This window comes from Drosophila santomea, chromosome 3R, assembly GCF_016746245.2.
Source record: "Drosophila santomea strain STO CAGO 1482 chromosome 3R, Prin_Dsan_1.1, whole genome shotgun sequence".
Taxonomy (NCBI): Eukaryota; Metazoa; Arthropoda; class Insecta; order Diptera; family Drosophilidae; genus Drosophila; species Drosophila santomea.
Window position 1 is genome coordinate 20,651,822 of NC_053019.2, and position 20,199 is coordinate 20,672,020.

Sequence of the window (20,199 nt, forward strand, 5' to 3'; positions counted from 1 at the left end):
AGTTGCGTTGTTAAGCGACAGGTGGCGTATGGGTAACGGCGAAATTAAAACACTTGATGGCGCCTTGGTGCTTGACCGTTTTAATTTAAATAAAAATTTAACTATTAAATGTTATTGCTTCGTAATAAGGCGTTTATTTAATGCTGATAAGAGATTGTTGGTGACTAGATAACTTACATTAAATAATACCATAATACTGTGAAAGGTATTAGCATTTACACATTTATAGAACTGATTTCCATGCGAGAAAGCGTCGCACTTTGATCGCCAGCATTGGTTGGTTCATCCAGCGGCTGCGTACTAGCAGCCACATTTTGTTGTACTTCCTGGGGCTGCGTATTAAGCACTTCCTGTTCTGTTGCATCCATTGGCTCTGTTTTAATAATTACTGGTTTTGGAATCAAAACGTTTTCAGTCTTCTGATCCACCTTTTCTTGTTTAATGTTCAGGGTTTCCGCGGCACGAAAATCCTTTTCCTTGCTGGCCACCAGCACACGTCCCTTGTCCTTGGCTGTGGCAATCAACTCCTTGTACTTGGGCAGCCGTTTCTCAAAGATCTCATTGGTTTTTTTCACCGAAGTCTTGACCAATCCGTCTTCCGGAAAGCAACGCAATGCGTTCTGGAACATCTTTCGCACAGAGCTAACGAATCCATCAAAGCTCTCGAAATTATCGGAGTCCAAGCGCTCCTGGAGTATCTTCCAATCCAGCTTCTCTTCGCGATCGTGGTCGTAGTCCGGATTCTGGGAGTATCTTCGCCAGTAGTCAGCGTGATTAAAAGCCCAAGTAATCTGCTTGCGCTTTCGCTTCACCATCGACTTCAGAAGATGATCCGAGTGGCTCTTCTCAATCAATCGGTCCAGAGACTTGTAGCAGATGGTAACGGGTGGCGTGGGCTTTGGAGGTGGTAAAGGCGATGGAGCTGGCGGCTCAGCTGGTGGTGGCGTTGGCCACTTGGGCAAGGGCATCATGATGGGTTCGATTGGCGATGAAGTCAAGGGTGGTGGCAAGACAATGGGACGGAAGGCAACCTGCGATGTGGCCGGTTGCTCAGGCGGTGGATCCACTGCCCTTTTTACCTCCCAAGAATTCTTGAATATCGGGTTCATCATTGATGAAATCGGAAGCATTGATGTCACGGGATTCACCAAGGAGTCGGGCATAAAGGATGGAATCAAGTTCGGAGGCACGAAATTTCGGAACGCTGGCACCCCAGGAATCGCTGGAGGGCAGTGCCATGGGGAACGAGCTGAGGGCCAGTGGCCAGAATAATTACTCGCAACTCGAGGTGGTGGCGAGTCGGTAGCTTTTCTCTTGCGCTTTTCGGATTTCGGCTTTAGTTCCACCTCCTTGCTCAAATCGATGGAGGCCAGGCGCGTGTTGAAGGCCTCCTTCAGGTCCTTGCCCGCCTGATGAACCGGTGAGCCCTCCAGATTGTACATAATGCAGTTCTCGAATATCAGCTTGAAATCCTCCAGAGCCTCGCTCGCCTGCCAGTAGTAGTTGTTGTGCAGCCGCTTCCTGATCGTACTCAAGTCCATCGGATGCTTGACCACCGCATGGTAGTCGGGCACACCCAGGCTGACCGCATCGACGGGATGGCGAAAGTGATAGGAACAGCGACTGCGCCAGATGAAGTTCAGCACGGACTTGAGATCCTCCAGCACGTTGGTCCTGCGTCCAGGACGATTCGGCGGCGGAATGACTGGCGGCTGCACGATGCCATTAACTGGCTGTAGAGTTGGCTCATTGCGCGGCGGAGGCTGTTTGCTCTTCAACTTGAGTCTATGCATTGTTGCTTGCAAGCTCAACGAACTCCGAATATTTGCCTTTAGTAAAGTTCTTCTCTAGCATATGAAGTATAATCTAAAAAATGTAAAATGCTTACTCTTTGTACAAGCAATAATTCACAGCTCCTTTCAGCTCGAAATACCGGACCTTACTGAACTTACTTGCGCCATACTCTACTATTACCTCTTGACATTTGAGTCAATGATGATGTGATTTCAATTTAATTAGAATGCACAAGGTATGCCATTCACAATCTCAGCAGAAATTAATCTTGTTGTCTGTTTGCGATTTCCTCGAGAATTCTTAATAGATAAGATGAGCCGGTTGTGCTTATATAAAATCATAATCAATCATTGATTTTAGTTACATTTGAGTCTTCGTTGGCTGAGCTGCACAGTAAAAAATATAAAATGAGCAGCTGGAATTTGTCTCTGACTCTTTTGTGTTACATAGGCCTGGTTAGAATATGTGACATTCACAGTGAGCTTACTTCCGATAGGTGTCAATCGTCTAGTATGAGTGATAGAGCTCCTTTTTCAGGTGGAACTTCAGGGACTGTTGTAGTTGGTGGCACTGCAGCCCTTCCAAAACAGTTTCCCATGGCCGCTCGACTGGGTCATTACAGCTCCAGGGGTAATCAAACCAAGTGGTTTTGTGGAGGCACACTGATAAGTCACCAGTTAGTTCTAACGGCTGCTCACTGCTTTTACTCAGATGTGTAAGTACGACTTATAAAGTAATTTAGTACAACAATGCATACATTAATATTTATTTCGCAGTGGAATTGTGAACATTGTGCGACTTGGCGAACTAGTTTTCGAACTGACAAGGACGATGCCGAGCCGCAGGACATGGAAGTTCTTGAAATAAAGACTCATCCTAACTTTCGGTATCCCATTCTCTACAACGATATTGGACTCGTTCGTTTGCGCAAACAGGTAACCTTTGGACCTTACAAGATGCCAGCCTGCCTGCCTTCGAATGGCGGAGAGCAGCTGGAATCCTTCACTGCCATCGGATGGGGTCAGAAGAGATTCGACGAGTTCGAACCGTCCAAGGAGCTGAGGGAGGTGGAGCTGCAAAACTATAATCGCTCTTGTAGCGACACCACCTATCCGAACGAGGATTGTCCCCAAGGATACCATGCGGCGAGCCAGTTGTGCGTTGGGTCCCCGGTGCATAAGGACACATGTAATGGGGATTCGGGTGGTCCACTGCTAATTGCCCATACCGGTAATGGATGCCGATATCAAGTCATGGGAATCACTTCAGTGGGACTCGCTTGTGATACTCCAGATATTCCCAGTTTGTACACCAGGGTGCACTATTTTGGGGATTGGATAAAAGCAGAGTTGGCCAATTCTGGACGCAGATAGAAATTTTATATATATAGTTTTAAAAACGATTTTCAGATAATTACATAGGGTTGTTTTTCTGAACTTTATTTACATATTACGGTAGTGTGAATTCCCACTGATCAGTAAAAATGAGGGCAGTTAGATTCTGGTTCTGACAGATCTGGTTTCAAGACTTGCGCAGATAAGAAAACCTTTAATAAAAATAATCTTTAGATTTAAATACCTGCTCATGTGCTAGTTCTATCTTAAACTTCCTGAACTTAAAATGAGCAGCCGTATTTTCTCATTTCTGCTTCTGTGTAGTTTTGTGGTATTTGCCAAACAATGTGAGGAGTGTTCCTTCCCTTACCATTTAATCAACGAGTAGTGGAGATACTAAACACAATTTAATTCTCTTGTTTTTTACTTTTTATTTGCTCCGTGTGGTTCCGCTAAGTGTGATTTCATTTTTTGTTTTACAATTATAATTTTACAATAGTTTCAACTAAATAAATAATAACAATTTATAAATATAATTTATCTCAACCCGTTCTAATTTTCTCATGGTATTTTTTGTTGTTTGTGTTTGACATAAATAATTTGTTCTTCTAGAGATTAAAAAACAATTTGTGCAATCACAATAAATGAAAATCAGTAGCTGCTTTTGATTTGATATTATTTGCTTGACAAGGCAAATGTAATTGTTGTGGATGTTCTTTAAACTTAGTGGCTAAGTATCAGCTTAGGTTACCTATTTATACAAATAATTGGTAGGTCTATAAATTGCAACGAAAACAAAACCTATAGAAACCAAGAATCTATATGCAATAAATAAATACTTAAATACGAACATCTGTTGCTTGGGGTGCTTACTATATACAAAACAACGCAAATTTTGCGCCGAGGCGCTTGTCTAAGAAGCCAAACCTATAGCTAATTGTTAGAACTGCTCTTTGTAACTTGATTTTCATTAACATCATCTTGCTGCTTTATTATTGTCTATTTCGAAAGTGTGGCGCGCGCCGCCCAGCGACGCAACTAAGCGGGGAGTCTGTTAAAGAATACAAAACAACAAACTCCAAAGCTGAGGCCTGACACCTAACACTAAACTCTATGTACTCGTATCGTCGCATATGGATAGCTATATGTATGGCCTGGCGGCATCTCCTCCGCCATCTCCTACCGCCCACTACTTATGCCCGATAACGAGGGTGTAGCTGGCTGTCGACGACAACGTCGACAGCGCTGGTCATTTGGCCAGCTTCAGGATCTCGGAACGGGCCAAAGTGGTCCCGGTTCCAGCTGAAGCTGCTGATGATGCTGCTAGTGCTGCTGCTGCTCCAGATGCTGGTATCGTTCCAATGTTTCCCGTGCCCGTTGTGACCACCGGTGGAGCCGGCGCAATGCGTATGGGTTTGGCTCGCTGCTGATTGAAGAGGCCACTCAATGTGGCCGCCGTGCTGGTGGTCAGCACCATGCTGGCCCCACTTGTGTTCGCCTGCCGCTTGCTCCGCGCGAGTCCATTTATTTTGTTGTTCGTTGAAGAGGGCGACTGCTGCTGTTGCTGCTGTTGTTGCTGCTGATACTGCTGCTGCTGTCCGGCAATCACAGCTGCAGGTCCTGCTGATGCGGGAACAGCAGTGATGGTTGCTGATGACGAGGATGTGGCTGCGGGTGTTGTGGAGGCTGAAATGTTATCCAACTCAGTCATTGCTTCTTGTATGGCCCGCTCGAGCTGCGAGTTCAGTTTGCGGCTCCTTTGTGGTCGCATGGTGAGTGTGTGTATGTGGTTGAGTTTTTGGTTGGTTTCAGGTTGGGTTCGGATTTTGGGTTTTTCATTTTCGAGTGGGGTTGTTGTTGTTGGTCATGATGATGATGATGATTATGCATACACACACAGAGTTATACACGTTGGGGTGTTGGCAGGGCATGGTTTAATTTTTTGGATTTGGTTCAGCGCATTTAAAAAAAAGAAACAAGAATATTAATTAGCAAATTAAAAGTCAAAAAGGTAAACAATGATTAAATTAATTAATAATGCACTTAAATGCCGATTTATCGCTAAATTGCACAGTTAATAATATAAAATTTTCAATTTTCTAGACATAGCTACGATTTTAAGGTTTCATAAAGACTGCATAAACAAACTAAAAAATTATCTAAATGTGTCTTAAGCAAATTAAATACAAATACAAATATTTTGTATACAAAAATAAACGAAAAATTGGCAACGTTGTCTCTCATACAATATGCAAGAATAAACTACAAAGTACAGATAAAGACGCATTACTTAAAAATATAAAATAAAGTTTAAAAAATAATTTCAAATTCGTACAATAACTAACTACAGGGCTGGTCTGGTGTTCACCTAAAGCCGAAGGTTTCCTGAAATGCTGCCTGTTTTAGATATGAACTTGAATAAACATATTCGCCCCCTGATCTTTCCCAGAAATTCCCACCCCTTATCGATGCTCACTTTCTCGTATCCTTCTGGGCCTTGTGATGTGCTTCCAGACCCTCGGAGAGACTCTGCAATGAGTTGACCGGAATCAGTTCGGAGGTCGAACGCCCGCCGCCGCCGAACCACTGAACCCAGACGTGATCGAACTGCTGCGACGGCGTGCACACTCCGTCTGGCATCTTGACGATCTTGCCGGGCCAGGCGGGATGGCCCCGAGCCGGACCCCATATCAGCTCCCCAATGGCAAAGGATCGCGGTGGCAGCTGGAAACTTCTATCGGACGTCGAGGGCGCCGCACGCGCAGCCCCACGTTGCGGGCGACGCGAACGTTTCGTGGGCGTCCTGATTGTCGTCTTCTCGACTGTTGGTGGAGCAGTTGGAACTGATGTAAGCAGCTGCGTTGTGGTGGGCGACTCTACGAAAGGCACACACACACACTCATAGAAACTAGGACTACGAATTTGGTTACACGGGGGCAATGGTGATCCCAGCACCCAGCGAAGTACAGACGGAGGGTAGAGATTATAAACTAAACAAAGGTGCAGGTGCAGGTGCGGGTGCGGGTGCAGGTGCTGAAGGTGGTGCAAGCGATCATGCAGTAGCCAAATGGGTGGTGGTGTTGTGTTGGTGGGTTAGCGTGTGGATGCAATTAGTGCTGGTCAGCGATGGGGCCTTACCCTGGTAGTCAAAGTTAACTACTTTGTGGCTATGAAGGAAGGTGTTTGTTGGATGGCTGTTGGAGATGTTTGGAGATGTGTGTAGGTGCACGGCCTGCTGGCGGTGCAGAAGCTGGCGTTGACCAGCCATAGCAGTTGTGGTTAGTTGTGGTGCCGACGATGACGATGTTATTGACATGGATGCGGAGGTGGAGTTTGTGTTAGATGTCGCCAGTCGCATACCTTGTCCCTGCATCAGGCTAATTCCATTCTCCGCCGACGTCTGCGAGGTAATGTGGATGCGTCTGATCTTTGGCTCCGAGTGCTTGTAGATCCCACTGGGCTGGGTAAACACATTGTTCTTACAAATGCCTAGTGGTTAAAGAGTAAATGTTATTATTATGGGTTCATTTTCCTATTGAAGGAGATTCACTTACTCCTCTCACAGTCCGTCGAAGAGGGCGACTGCCGACTTTCACTACTTTGTGGAGAGACAGCTGCATCCGGCTCCGAACTGGATACGCATTGCACCTATCGAAAACAAAAGTGATTAGAAAGAATCGTGAAGAGAAACCCATTTACAGGAACTTACCATATCGCTGCCACTGCTTCGATGACTGGAAGGTCGCTCCGGACTGCGTGGACTACAGGTTGTTGTGTCCGGCGGACTGGCGGCCGTTCCCTGGCGACTCATCACCGTCTCGGTCATGTAGGTGGCCTGTGCCGGCTGCAAACTGATCTGCGTGGGCTGCGGGGCTGGCTGCTGCTGGATCTGTATTGTTGTTGTCGTGGGACTAGCCTGCACAAAGGATGCACCTCCCTGCTGACCGGTTGGCATGACCAGACCCATGGGCGTGGAGTAGATCTGACCGATGGGACTCAACTGTCCATTGGCGCCCACTAAGTACTGTTGTCCCCCGGCACTCGGGGAAATGAAGGAGGGCTTGTTTTGTGGCGATGGCGTTCTCAGCATCACGGGACCCTGCGGCGTCATCAAACTGGTTGAGGGCATATTCTGGATCTGTAACAGTGTGGCATCCGGTCCCATCACCAGTCCAGCCGGCATGAGAAGCTGCTGTCCAATGAGATTAACCTGTTGCAAGATTTGACCGTTCTGAAGCAGAAGCTGTTGTGGCTGCTGAGGCTGTGGAGGATTCGGTTTGTTTACCACGATGCCCTGAATGCCAGGACTCAATTGGAATTGCTGTTGGAATTGTGGTGCAGCAGCTGCCGCTGCAGCTGCCTGCTGGTGAAGCAGAGCTGGAGCCTGGCTTGGGATGCTGGGCGAGATCTGAGGCGAAATGATTTTGGCGGGCGATCCACTCGGCGGCGGTGTATGGCATACAGAGCTTTTGCGCTTCCGCGCTCTTCTCTTCGTGTCCGGCGAGCTGATGATGAGTGTTTGCGCCGGCGGCGGTTGTGGCATCGCCAGGATCTGTTCCGCCTGCTGTGGCGTCTGCGATTGCGGTTGCTGTTGGACAATGTAACCGCCATTGGGCAGTGTGTTGAGTAGCACCGTCTGCGTCTGATTTCCTGCTCCTCCTGCAGTCGCTTGATTAATCTGGCCAGCTTGCGAGGTGATAATCTGGTGGTGCAGCAGCTTGGCTCCGCCGGAGTTCAAGATCACAGTGCTGCTGCTGCTGCTAGAGCTAGCCGCTGCCACCGGTGAGGGCTGGCTGACGATATAACCACCACCCGGTTGGGGATGCAACTCCGCCGGCTGCTGTTGCTGGATGATGACACCTTGTCCGGGCTGACCAGGGCGATGATGCTGCGTTGCCTGCTTGCTGGCCGTCGGTATGACCAGTAGTTGACCCGAAGAAGTCATTATCAATTGTCCACCACCACCTGCTCCATTCATGGCATTCGCCATGGATTGCAGCTGCGCCACAGTGGGATTCGAGTTGGTTAACGTGGTGGCCACAGGGCGCCCTGTGATCGTACTCGTGCCCGCCGTGGAGGTCACTATGCTCCTGGTCATCGTGGCCATCGCAGCACTGCTGCTGGCCACTGGCAATCGCTGGCCGGGAATGATCTGAGCCTGCTGCTGGCGCATAACCCGCACGTGGGCGGGCACACTGACGGGCGCTTGAGCGGAAATATTCGCCTGGAGATGCGGACGCATCTGCAGCAACTGCGGCTGCAGTGGCACATGCGTTTGGGGTTTGGGTGAAGCTGAGGGCGTGCTCTTAGCCGAATCAACCGAATCTGTGGGCGACGATAGACTCTGTCGCGGACTCTCGTGACTGGTGGATATGGCGCCCACCTGCTCGGGTCGCTTTTCTAGCGTCTCGGCTGCGCTACTCGATACGGGAGACTCCTGGGGAGCTGGCACCAGTGTTACGCCAGTGATCTGTGGTTTCTGGGGGCGTGCGAAGGCGGCCGCATCCACTTGCAGTGTTCGTGTTCCACTTGTTGGTTGAGAGCTGGTGGCGGGTGCAGGATCCGTTTCCCATTTCCCGAAGAGCGACAGACGACGAATCTTTTGGCGCTGCAACTGTTGGTGCAGTTGTTGCTGTTGCTGCAGTTGTTGCTGCTGCTGCTGTTGCTGCTGCTGCGAGCTGTGAACGATGGGTTCTTGGGGCAGAGCTCTCGCAGTGGCAGTTCCCGGCGCCGTTTTCGTTGCATCCAAACCGACTCCAAGGCTGGTATGCAGCAGTGCTGTTTGCTGTTGCAGATAGCCAGCAGGATCGTCCTTAAAGTTGGGTTGCTGCTGTTGGATGACTGTGAGCGCTCCACCGGCAGCCATGGCCGGCGTGGATGGTGGCCCAAGAACGGAGGCTGGCTGCTTTATCACATGGCCACCAGTTGGACGCTTGGACTGGTGTCCGCCAACTGGAACGCCGCCTAATGCTAATGCTTGACTAGTTGAATGCTGAGGCGGGGGCGTTGGAGCTGGCGTGGGCGTGGGCGTGGTCGTGGTCGCCGTCCGATTTGAGGCAGGTAATTTGTTATTGCCGTACTTGTGGCAATCAGCGTCTGCAAATGGAGCAACAAATTGAAAAGGCAAAGTCAGTGAAAGGTCAAGACATCCTCAGTTTGTGTATGCAAAGCGCGTCGTGTCCTTAAAGTGCCCGCAACGTGTCTACCCGCCCAAACCAAAAACACCCACCCACCCACACACACAAAAGGTCCTCTAAACTGCGAGTTTGCTGGTGGTGCAAGTGGGGCAAGCGGGGCGACCAGTGGAATCCCCAAATCAGAACACACAAACGTGCGGCAAGTGCCTCAAACGGAAAATGGGTTTAGGTGGGACATCATCAGTGGCGGCTTCTTTTTTATATTTTTTACCCATCGTAAGCATATAATAGCAGACTTATAATTAAAAAGCTTTACCCAAAAAAAAAATAAAAAGGGATGCATCCCTTAGAAAAATAAAAATAAATACGCACAATGCGAACAAAGCCGGCCACAGAGAATTTAAATTCATTTACCCAGGGCAAAGATTCGCAAATACTTGCCACACCCACACAGACCGCAGTCTGACCAACTTTTGCACCACCACCACAGCACTACCACCAAAGCGCCACCTTCTGGTGATATTACCCCCATTATCTGCGATGGCTCGCGAAATTTTCTAAATCGTGGAAAAGTTTTGCTTTGTGCGGGGTTTTTAATGCGACGCTGATTGGACTTTCCACCCGCCTGGAGGATTGCAAGTGTCTGCTTTAGTTCAAATGGTGTTGGTGCAAATGGGCGGGGGGGCGTGGCTGGTAGGCGGTACGCAGTGGACGCGCTCGGTTAAACTTTTGCCATCAAGTCCCTTTTGTTTCAATTAACCTTTTCATTTTAAAGTTTTTAACAATGTTTGCCAAATGTTTGCCCAACTGCTGAGCTCTGTCCCTTGTCCACCTCGCCCCTGCCACGCCTACTTCATCTACATCTCCAACTCCATCTCCATCTCTGCCACCACGAATTCATGGATGAATGTGCGAGTTGCGAGAACCTTTTTTCCCCCAAATTGGCAACAGTTTTGCAGTTGTTTTCCTTTTTCCTTGCACTCGGCGGGCAAATATCTCAAATGGAAATCAAATTGCTTTGAATTGCTGGAAGAAAAACCCTTTCAAAAACTCCGACAGCCTGCGGCAGTTGCAGATATGAGGGAGCAGTTCGGAATGCAGGAAAGTGCGGATGCTGAATTGGTGCGGTGTCAATAGAATAAAAGTTTTTGCAAGTGCTTCCCGGATGATTGCAGAGGGAATTCAATATAACTACAGCACGAATAATTCATACCCTTCAACAAATTTAGCAAAAAGAGAAATTCTTGTAAGTTGAAAGTATTTATTGTATTAAAAGTAACTGTTTCAACTCTTGAGTTGCGAAAGAAAAAAAAAAAAAAATCCACATTCCAACAAATATTTAATCATAAATACCACATTTTCTTTGCAGCAGATATACCCCACCTAAAAATCATTCCACTCCCGATGCAAAATTCTATTTTCAGTGGGCAAAGTTTTGTATATCTTGCTAATTGGCTTCCTGAGTCACTGAAATCAACGCTGAACTTTTGCAGTTTTCCCCCATTTTGTGTCACCTTCAAGAAGCTGTGTCTTTCTATATATCCAAAACCCAATCCCATTCCAAATGCGAGCTGTCCAAAACGCTCACGGCGTTCTCAAGTGTAAATGTTTCCCAGCAGTCGGGGGTCTTTAATAAACATAACATTTATTTATCATCCAGCTCTGTCCGACTTAAAGCGCCTGCAGCTGTTGGTCGGAAAAATCCAAGGAAAGCTTGGGGAAAGCCAAGTGAATTGCGGGTGGGATATGTCTTTGACTAACGCTCTGGTTTTTGTTTGGAGCGCGTTAACTTCCTTTGACTGGTCACACAAAAGACAAAATCAAAACAAGCTGCAGTTTCGGTGGAGCGGTGGCGGTGGAATCTGCCAAGGAGGAGACAACAAACAGACGACAAACGGGTGGAGAGCATCCGAAATGCACTTCCTGCCAATGCTCAAACAAACCCTTCCCATCCCATCCTATCCCATCATCATCCCATCATCAACCCATCCCAACCCAGCCCAACCCATCCCATCCGTGTCCCAAAACCACCTATACACTGTGCTGTTTTAAGCTTGTTGAACTCGTAGCTTTCGCTGAGTTTGTTTGCTCGCTCGCTCGCCTTGCGATTTTATCCTTTTATTTCCTTGAACCTCCCCCCCAACCCTCTGTATCCTGGTGTATATCCATCTGTATCTCTCACCCTCCCAGCTGCAGTTCCCCTCCCCCACCGTCTTTCTGTGTGTGTTTGTGTGTGTGCAGTTTCACTTTATCATTGTCTAGGCATCGTTTTTCACTTGGCAGCAGCCACAGTCAACATCGAGCACCTTTTCCACTGCAACTGTTTGCACAACCACACACACACGCACATACATAGTGCATACATGTGTGCCCTAACAGGTGAGGTCAAATTACTAGCAGTCCCAAATTTGATTTTGATTAGACACCTTTCAAGTTTGTAATTGGTGATTAGTAGATGTAGAGATGCAGAGTAGAAAAATAAATGAAGAAAATACTAAAATCCTATAGGAATATATTATTGAATATATGTTACTATCTATGTATGTGGCAACAAACTAGACTTACAAACAGACTTACTTCTTAGCTAAACTGAGCAACTTGCTTTGTAGTAGAAACCAGAAAAAATGCAAGTTTTTTCAAAATCTGAAATTCTTACAGGACATCCAGCTGACCCCCACTGTATGTGTGTGGGTGTGGGTGTGGGTGTGTTTGTGTGCACAAATGCGATGGGGTGTGCCTGTGTGTGCTGGGTGATAGTGTGTTTGTGTGCAGTTCCTGCTGTGCTCCATTTTGCTTTGCTTAGGATTTTCCTTGGCCCAGCCTGCACTTTTCGCACGTATCTACACTAGTTTTCCTTTTGCCCTGACCTCACCTCCGGCTATATCCTGCCAGCCCCCACCCCTCCCTCCTGCACACTTGTGCATCCGTTCGTCGTCTTCGTCTTGCTCGTCGTTGTCGTTGTTGTCGTCGTCGTTTTTCTACACTTTATCCACCCCCCCGCAACATTTCCCTTCCATTTTTGCAGTTGCGCAAAAATGCAGCCATCACATTTTTTCATAGCATACTTTTGAGCGCAGCAAATGTTCAGCCCGCAGGGGCGCTTTGACAGCCAGGGTTGCCGTGGCGCCGATAAAACAGGAAAACCTCCGTCACTCCCAGAATTTGCGAGCGAAATAAATTGGCGAATTATTAAAAAGGCATTCGCTTTGTGTGTGTGCAAACGAAGGCGTTTGACTCATTACGACGCTGATTACTTGCCATGTTCATACAATGCGATTTAGTTAAGCTCCTTGATAGCTTGCTATTAATTTATTACCATAAATAAAGACTCTGCTGCTTGTGTGTGTGCAGTTATTCAATATTTACACAAGCCCCACTAAAGATACGCCATCATATGGCTTCAGCTTATCCCTGATTGCAAGGATATTGGCTATCTGGAAACCATACTTCAATTACCACTCACCTTTGTTGGCCATTTCGTGTGTGGTGGTTGTTGCCGCCTGTTCTGCTGCTGCTGTTGATGTTGCTGCTGTTGGTGTCGCCGTTGTCGTCGTTCTCGCCGTCGATGTCATCAGCGTGGAGAACACATCGCTGACAGCTGCTGGCCCAGATACGGATACGGCTACAGATCCAGATACATCTTTGACAGCCTGTTGTTGCTGCTGCTGTTGCTGTTGCTGCTGGTGCTGTTGCTGCTGTAGATGTTGCTGTTGCATTTGGGATGGCTGCGGTGGCAGCTGAAGCTGCTGAGATTCAAGAAATCGCCGCTGGTGCAGGCAAGGTGTTGGCATCGCCGTTGACGCCTCCGTTGGCAACTTGAGCGGCATGTTGGGCACCTGCAATTAGCATAAGGCAACAAATTGGCATAATTAGTGTAAATGCTATGCAACAATCAAATTAGGATCCGCCAATTGTCGTCGATAACGACACCCACAGGCCACAGAACACCCATAAAACCCATAAAACCCCTCCAACCACAAACCACCACAAACGTCAGTCACGCCGACTGTCACATATGAAATACACATACGAAAATTTAATCAGCGCGCTCGGAATGCCAAACGGCGCGTGTAAAGGTCCACTCTAAACGCACATTAGCGCAAATGCAGTGTATACATATACGGGTAGCCGCACACACACATTCATTTGCGATGGGTGTGCGCTATTAATTTGCATGGGAAACGTGAGCGGCATTCGTTAAAAATTAGTTAGGCGCCCAAGGCGCCGTTTGGCGTTGACTTTTCAATACCCTTTAATTAGGCGGTGCTGCTGAGATACTCTTCAATGTCAAAGCTCTTAAAGAATGTGTCTAGAACCTCGATGCTCATTTAAAAATAAAAGCATCCTAAAGCCATTTAAATCTATTTGACTTTAAATAGCAACATATGTCAAGTCAATTATCAAACCTATTTTAATCACATTTCAACAGATTCTTCTGCTCGACAGCATGCCCATTTAATCATCGCAGTACGAAATCAAATTTCAGTCGCATTATTCAAATGATTTACACGAAATTTCCATATCCCTTACTGTGCAAATTGCTGATGAGATGAGTGAAAACATTGGGTTGATTACTTAGGTATAACGACGACCTTGGCCCCAAGGCTTAGGCAACCGCCCAATTAGCATTTTCGTAAATGAATATCCAACGAAGCCCCGGCCGAGTACACATGTAATCCAATCAAATGCATCGCATTCATCATTATCGAGTTGAGCAGATCAAAAGACTGGCAAAAGTTGCCATGGCGACCGCATCGTGGAGGTGGTGTTGGCCCAACTCCTTCCACCTGCTTTTTAGCAGCAGGTGCGCTTGGAATTTATGCAAATGAATCGCCGGCAAAGGTTTCGATTTGCAGGCCTCCCCCGCCAACAAGGGACTCATCCTTCTCCTCATCCTTCTCCTCATCCTCCTCCACCTCCGACTCCTTTATGAACCATGACGATGATGATGGCCATGCGGATGATGAAGCGGGCCAAAACGTGGGGAGTAAACGGATTTTGCGATGTTGATGGACGACCCTTTTGGGACCGTGCACTTTTTGCCATTTCAATCAGTGGATGGCAATTGCTTCATTGGCCAGCCAAGCGCTGGAAACGTGTCGCAACCATTTTGGGTCAGCAATTTGTACAAAACACTCGGAACGGACCTTTTAGGTACCATCTACTGACCAGGGGCCCTGTTTAAAGTGAACATTCCGCAGGCCAAAGTTGGTTATTAAACATTAAAATGTTTCACTGCCCCGCTCACTGGCTTCTTCTCTGTTTTTTTATAGCACTGACCGGGAAAAGGAGCAATTGGAGATGGCAATAAAGTGGCCCAAAGTAACCTGACGACGATGGCAACGGCATGGTATGCCATGGTATGGTGGGTATTCTGTAAGTTCAAGTGCTGAAATTAAACGAATCATTGGCAAATAAGCGGAGGATAATGAAACGTGAAACGGGAGGCCATCTTTGGGGGTAATTGCTTGATTGCTGTGCAAGATTTAGTGCCCTTAAAGTTCGCTGGCACGTAGTGTAAATAAAATCGCAACTTTATCAATTCAATAAGGCAAAATCAATTTATTCATGCTATGAGCACGAGCAAAGTTTATTAATTGACCACGCCCAAGTTGAAATAAATCCATTAGAGGACATCAAACCCATTCCACAAACGCCTGGAATGTCTGGGCTTTTGCTGTTGCTGCTGCTTTTGCTTGTTGCCACAAAGGCAACTTGAAGTGCTGTTTTGTTGCAGCTTTGCTTGCCACTTAGTCAAAAGGCAGTCGGCGCCCGCCTTGCCGCAGAAAGCAAACATAATTTCAACTTTTGAAATGCAATAAAACCGCAGCTCATCCCCCTGACAACCCGAGCTCATCCGCTTCTCCACTTTTCGCATAGAGAAAGCAAACAGACAAACAGACAGACAAACAGATAGACAAACAAACAAACAAATGGATGTAGAACATTTTGCAATTGCCAACTGGGTCGTCGTCGTCATCGTCTGCCACCAGGATGGCCACCATCCAGTGAAATCTGCCCCATCTATCCTTCTATCAGCCGTGTCTGTCTGTCTGCCTGGCAAATTATGTACACATAATAAAATGGTAAAAACAAAAAATTACGAAAATGCAACTGCAATCAAACGTTGCCTGGCAACGGTAGGATTCCCAACTCTCTCTCCTTTTTATTTTTTGTTGGCTGCTCCCGACGCAGGGAATTCAATGCGAGCTGCAAACATAATATCCAAATTTAATTGGCATTTAATGGAAAAATAATTAAGCAATAGCTGGGATGATGCTGCTGTCGACAACAGAAGCAAAACGACGAGTGCAACATTGCAACAGAATTATGATAAACGACTAAAAGATTACTCGTTATACGCAATTAATCAATATACTCCAATGTTTTTACTGAGAAATGCTCTTAAATGCATATCGGTAGCTAAAGAAACTAGCTTTTCCCAGTATATCAGTTGTGTTATTAATAACAAACTGCTTATGTTATCTAATTAGAAGCCAGTCGAAAGATAATAAAATAGTTGGGGGTCGCTGGAGTGTAAACTCTACTAAATGAAAGCATTTCAATTTAGTTGGTAAGTAACTTGTCTGTTTTATTATCTTCATAAAAGTGTCTGTAGATTATACGGTTAGATAATAACTTGTATGTTTAAGCACTTATTAGTATGAATAATGCAGTAGGCAGTTTGTAGTTTGCGGTGTTGCCTTTATTTGCTCTTTTTAAAAATCCCAACTAAAACAATTTAGCTAGTATGTGGAAAGCCATTTATCATGTCTAATGAAAGATCATGCCATTTAAGGACCTCAATATCTAAGGGCACACAACATTTATCTCCATCTCACTTGACCTGTCACTGAAATGTCGTCGAAAAGCCCTAATTCATTTTGGCCATCATTACGGCGCCCTTTTCTTGGCAACTTGGCCGCAAAACCGAGCATATCCCATTGGCCCCAGCAATGTGATGGCCACCAAAATGGTTATTAGCAGGAGCAGCACCAAATCCAGCCAAGCGTTGAGGCGACGCGTTGACACTCCACTCCGCTTCACTCCATCCGCTCCACTTCGCCACTCCATTCACTCCCCTTCACTCCACTCCACTTCACTCCGCTTCACTCCAGCAATTGACAAAGCGTGCGGCTAATGAATACAGGGCATTACATACATGAGCGGAGCCATACGGATACAACATTGAAAATACGTATACGCTGCATATGTATATGCTTGCATTATTTACACAAACCGAAAAGTGTCCAATCCATATCCGTGCTGGGAAACATGCATTTTACATTTTTGACGTATTAACTGGGCTTATACCGCGCCGAGCATGGAATACAGGGGGCGTGTGTGCGACACGCAACAAAATGCCAAACGAAAATGCCAGCGAAATACCAACAAACATTGCACTTTTGCATGCATAATTGTGAAAATTAAAACGAACCGTATGTGTGTGTGTGTGCGTGTCTATGTGTGTGTGTGCCAGACAGCCGAAGCGATTTGGGGCGGTTCCAGGTGGTCAGGTGGTCAGGTGCTTATACCAGGGTGGTTTTAGCCCAGTGGGTGTCGTTGTGTCCAGCAAGAGCCAAAGCCGGCTTGGCTTGGCTTGGCGAATATGCAAACGAGCTGGGCGAGACTTATGCTGGTGGCGGCCAAGTAGGAGACGCCACGGGTGGCGGAGGAAGTGGAGGAGGCGAAGGGCATGGTGCAGGTGCAGGTGCGAAGCATGCACAGGTGCAACGTTGGTGTTGGTTTTCATTAACGTCATAATGACTGTCGAGCGGCAGCCGGCCGACAGCTTTAATCCTTTGTGTGGGGGTGGGCTCTGTCTCGGCTCGGTCCGATACCATACCATGCTATGCCAGCTCTCGGGAATCCCAGCTCGGACATGGACATGGACATGGCCATGGCCACGACTACGGACTACGGACCTCCTTCGGGCAATTGTGCGCGCACTCACAACAGGAACTTGCGGCGCTGCCGGATATGAGTAATCGCTCAGTCACGTCGCCTGTGTGCCTGTGTGCCCGGGCGCCACTGCAAAACTGCAAAACTCCTGCAGGACTGCAGCAAGATTTTCCTGTCAGCCCCGAAGCCCCTACTCCATCCCAACTCAACCCATTCCATTCCCGCAGGACAACTACAACCGTGGGCAGTGCATGACGTAACCCACAACGGAAATCGCTCAACGGTCGCCGGGCGCGCGTGCAATTCTCTGGTTAATGCTCGATTCTCTGGTTAGTTTCTGGGAATGGGAATGGGATGGCTGCTTCCACCAACCGAGGGAAAATGGACAGCCAGCAGGATGCACATTTAAACTAAATTGAAAAGCAGAAACCTGGCCAGTGCACAGAAAATGTATAAATTTCACTGCATCACGTTGGCAGGACTCGTTTAAAACGGAAATTAAATCAAATCGAGGCGACACAGCACTTAAGTGCGCGCGAACACACAAAATTTAAACAGTATGCAAGTGCAGTTTTCCATTTAAAATGAATACTTTGAGGATTTCTGGCAGAAAGTTGGTAACTCTACTTATGAATGTCTCTTTTGGCTAACAAGGTACGAAACATGTCTTCAATGTAGTGCTTAGCACAATTTAAGAAGAATTAAAAGAACCATTTGAGTATATTCCCTATAGAATTTCAGTAAAGCACTCAATCTGCTGTGATATCGATTTATGGAGAATCCTTTTTCGGGCCAGTTAAAGGCTTAAACTGGCAACTCAATTTACTCCGCTCGTGAGATGGACGACAACTTTGCCCCAAACCAAGCGTGCCTCGTTCAATTGCTGTGGTCCAAAAACTTTTTGCCAGTCAACCTGGGCACCGGGCACCTGGATGTATCTGCTCTGCACTTCAGCTGGCTCGGTGAACCACTCTTCGCTTCGGCGATTCAGTGAAGCAAAGCTCTCGACCTGTCTGCCTGGACCTGGATCCTGTTGCAAGTGGCAAGTGGGGAACGTCCTGTGCTGGCAATGCCACGCTGTCTGCTCACGGCGCGTACAACATTTAATTTGGACTAATGAAGTTTCTATAAAAACCCAGGGAGAGCAGCGGCTACGACTGGAATTCAATTTTTGCCACCAAAACTGCTAAAGTGCACAGACAGACGGCCAGCAGTGGGATGAAGCAAAAGTCGAAGTTGCCATCGCCATCGCCGTCGCCGTCAAGACAAGTCAAGTCTTCCTGCTCACATTCAAGTGACGTGCAAATTACCCCCGAAAACGAAAAACAACAGAGCGAACTGTGGATGAAGATGCGGCTCGAATCGTTGGCAACAACAGCCCCATTCCACACCCAACCCATTCCATCCTACCTGCCACCTGCCGCCTAATTGTTTTAGTTGTTGTTCCATGAATATGCTAAGTTGTCTGCTACAGTTTGCCCTCGCACACTATCCGGCGTATCAGTATCCGTGGCCTGGCTTCGCAAATGTTTATAAATGCAAATTGGCCGAAAAGTGCAGCGGCAGTTGTCGAGAATCAAGTGGAGGAGCACAAGGAGCAGGAGGAGCAGGAGGTTCAGGAGGCGGAGGTGGATTGCTCCGAATGACGGACGTGCTTGGTTGCATTTTTCGTGTGCGTCAGAAGCAGGCGAGAACTGGAAACGTTCGTCGCATTGAAGGGGTTTCAGGGTTAGAGGGTTTGAGGAACATGCCCCGAGTCCGGGGATAGCCCTGAATGAGTGAGTGACACCCCAACAATGCGCTCACTTTCGATTTCTGGCCCTGACACCGCGCCGCGGCATATAACACCACATGGAATACCATATAGCACATAGAGTACCATATAGTGCCTATAGCTCATATCGTGTATATATGTATACAATACAGATTGCTGATGATTGGCGGCAGGCAACCTTCACGCACATTCAGCTCAAGTCAGCTGGGCGTAATCAAGTCAGCACTCAAACTCGGGCGGGTAAATAACTTGCTAACAATTTAAGGGATTGCAACGAAATGTAATCTTTGCAATAATTAAAATGGAGGTTAGACATTGACCCATTAAACCAGCTGAGTAGAAATAAAATGATATCAAAATGGTAAGTTAGTTATTTAGAGGAAATGAGACATCCAAAATTAGACTTTTTATAGAACAATTAATCGTGGCAATGGCATTTAGGCAGTGATGAATTACTCAATAGTGACTTTCAGTTACTAAAATATGTTTTACTACAAAAGCTTGTATTTACGGAAAGTTAAAGTGAGCGAGGCTGTCACGAAAAAGGTCAATAAACATTTTATATAGTGGCCCCTGAAAGGAATATTTTGTGCATGCGCCTCTGACATTCTGAATGCGTGTGTTTGTGTATCGTAAACCACAGCAGCAGCAACAGCAGCAACGACAACGACAACAATTAATATTGCCTTTATTTTTATTGTAAGCTGTAAATTTAAACAACAAAATGAAGCAACAACGTTGCTGCTGACATCGTTCGGCGCTGACCTTCTCAAGTTTGTTTGTTTGCTTTTCAGCCTCAGCCTCAGCTTTTTGATTTGCTTTTGCTTTTAGCTTGTGCTTGTGCTTGTGCTTAATGCTTTTGCTTTGCTGTTGCTGTTGCTTTTTGCCTTTTGCTGCATGCGAGCGAATGGAAAACAAACGACGAACTGGGTCCAACGTTTTATTTGTTTGCTCAACTTGCCTGGGGAACCTGCCCTTGTGGCCCCTTTGCTTGAAAATGAAAATTTGCTGCGTGCAATGCTCTCGAAATGGAAATCCATTGGGGACGCCGCCTTGTGGAAAATCAATTTCAATTGTCTCGCACTTATCGAACAAAAATTGAAAAATGACCGAGCGTTATGGCAGAGTATGTACAGCCGTGGACGTATAAATAGCACAAAATGAAGTTCATCTTTTTGAATAGTTTTTTTAATTAATAAATATTTCTTGGAAATAAAACAGCTTTCTTTCTTCATAGCTTAGCTTATAAACTAATAAA

General features: G+C 46.7%; 2 protein-coding genes and 1 pseudogene across 10 annotated transcripts in view; 1 reads left to right on the forward strand and 2 right to left on the reverse strand.

Moving 5' to 3' along the window:
- Positions 1–114: 114 nt before the first annotated feature.
- Positions 115–2,016, reverse strand: LOC120452525 (bromodomain-containing protein 3). 2 transcript variants are annotated; one of them, XM_039636788.1, is made up of 2 exons: positions 1,889–2,016; positions 115–1,829 (listed from the first exon to the last, which is right to left on the reverse strand). In XM_039636788.1, the coding sequence occupies exon 2, from the start codon at positions 1,791–1,793 to the stop codon at positions 216–218; it is 1,578 nt and encodes a 525-aa protein (XP_039492722.1). In that variant the 5' UTR covers positions 1,794–1,829; positions 1,889–2,016; the 3' UTR covers positions 115–215. The 2 variants fall into 2 exon arrangements, with proteins under 2 accessions (XP_039492722.1, XP_039492723.1); XM_039636789.1 differs by having other exon boundaries at positions 115–1,866; positions 1,939–1,993.
- Positions 2,017–2,172: 156 nt separating this feature from the next.
- On the forward strand, positions 2,173–3,262 carry LOC120452528 (annotated as a pseudogene).
- Positions 3,263–3,423: 161 nt separating this feature from the next.
- LOC120452523 (polyglutamine-repeat protein pqn-41) overlaps positions 3,424–20,199 on the reverse strand; it is a 32,073-nt gene continuing 15,297 nt past the window's right edge. For 3 of the 8 annotated variants that reach the window (XM_039636781.2, XM_039636779.2, XM_039636780.2), the window contains 6 exons: positions 12,729–13,101; positions 6,838–9,224; positions 6,683–6,776; positions 6,489–6,617; positions 5,605–6,004; positions 3,425–4,885 (listed from right to left, as the gene is read on the reverse strand). In XM_039636781.2, the coding sequence (XP_039492715.1) occupies positions 4,378–4,885; positions 5,605–6,004; positions 6,489–6,617; positions 6,683–6,776; positions 6,838–9,224; positions 12,729–13,101 (3,891 nt within the window). In that variant the 3' untranslated portion in view covers positions 3,425–4,377. The other 5 variants (XM_039636782.2, XM_039636783.2, XM_039636786.1 and 2 more) reach the window with 5 other exon arrangements.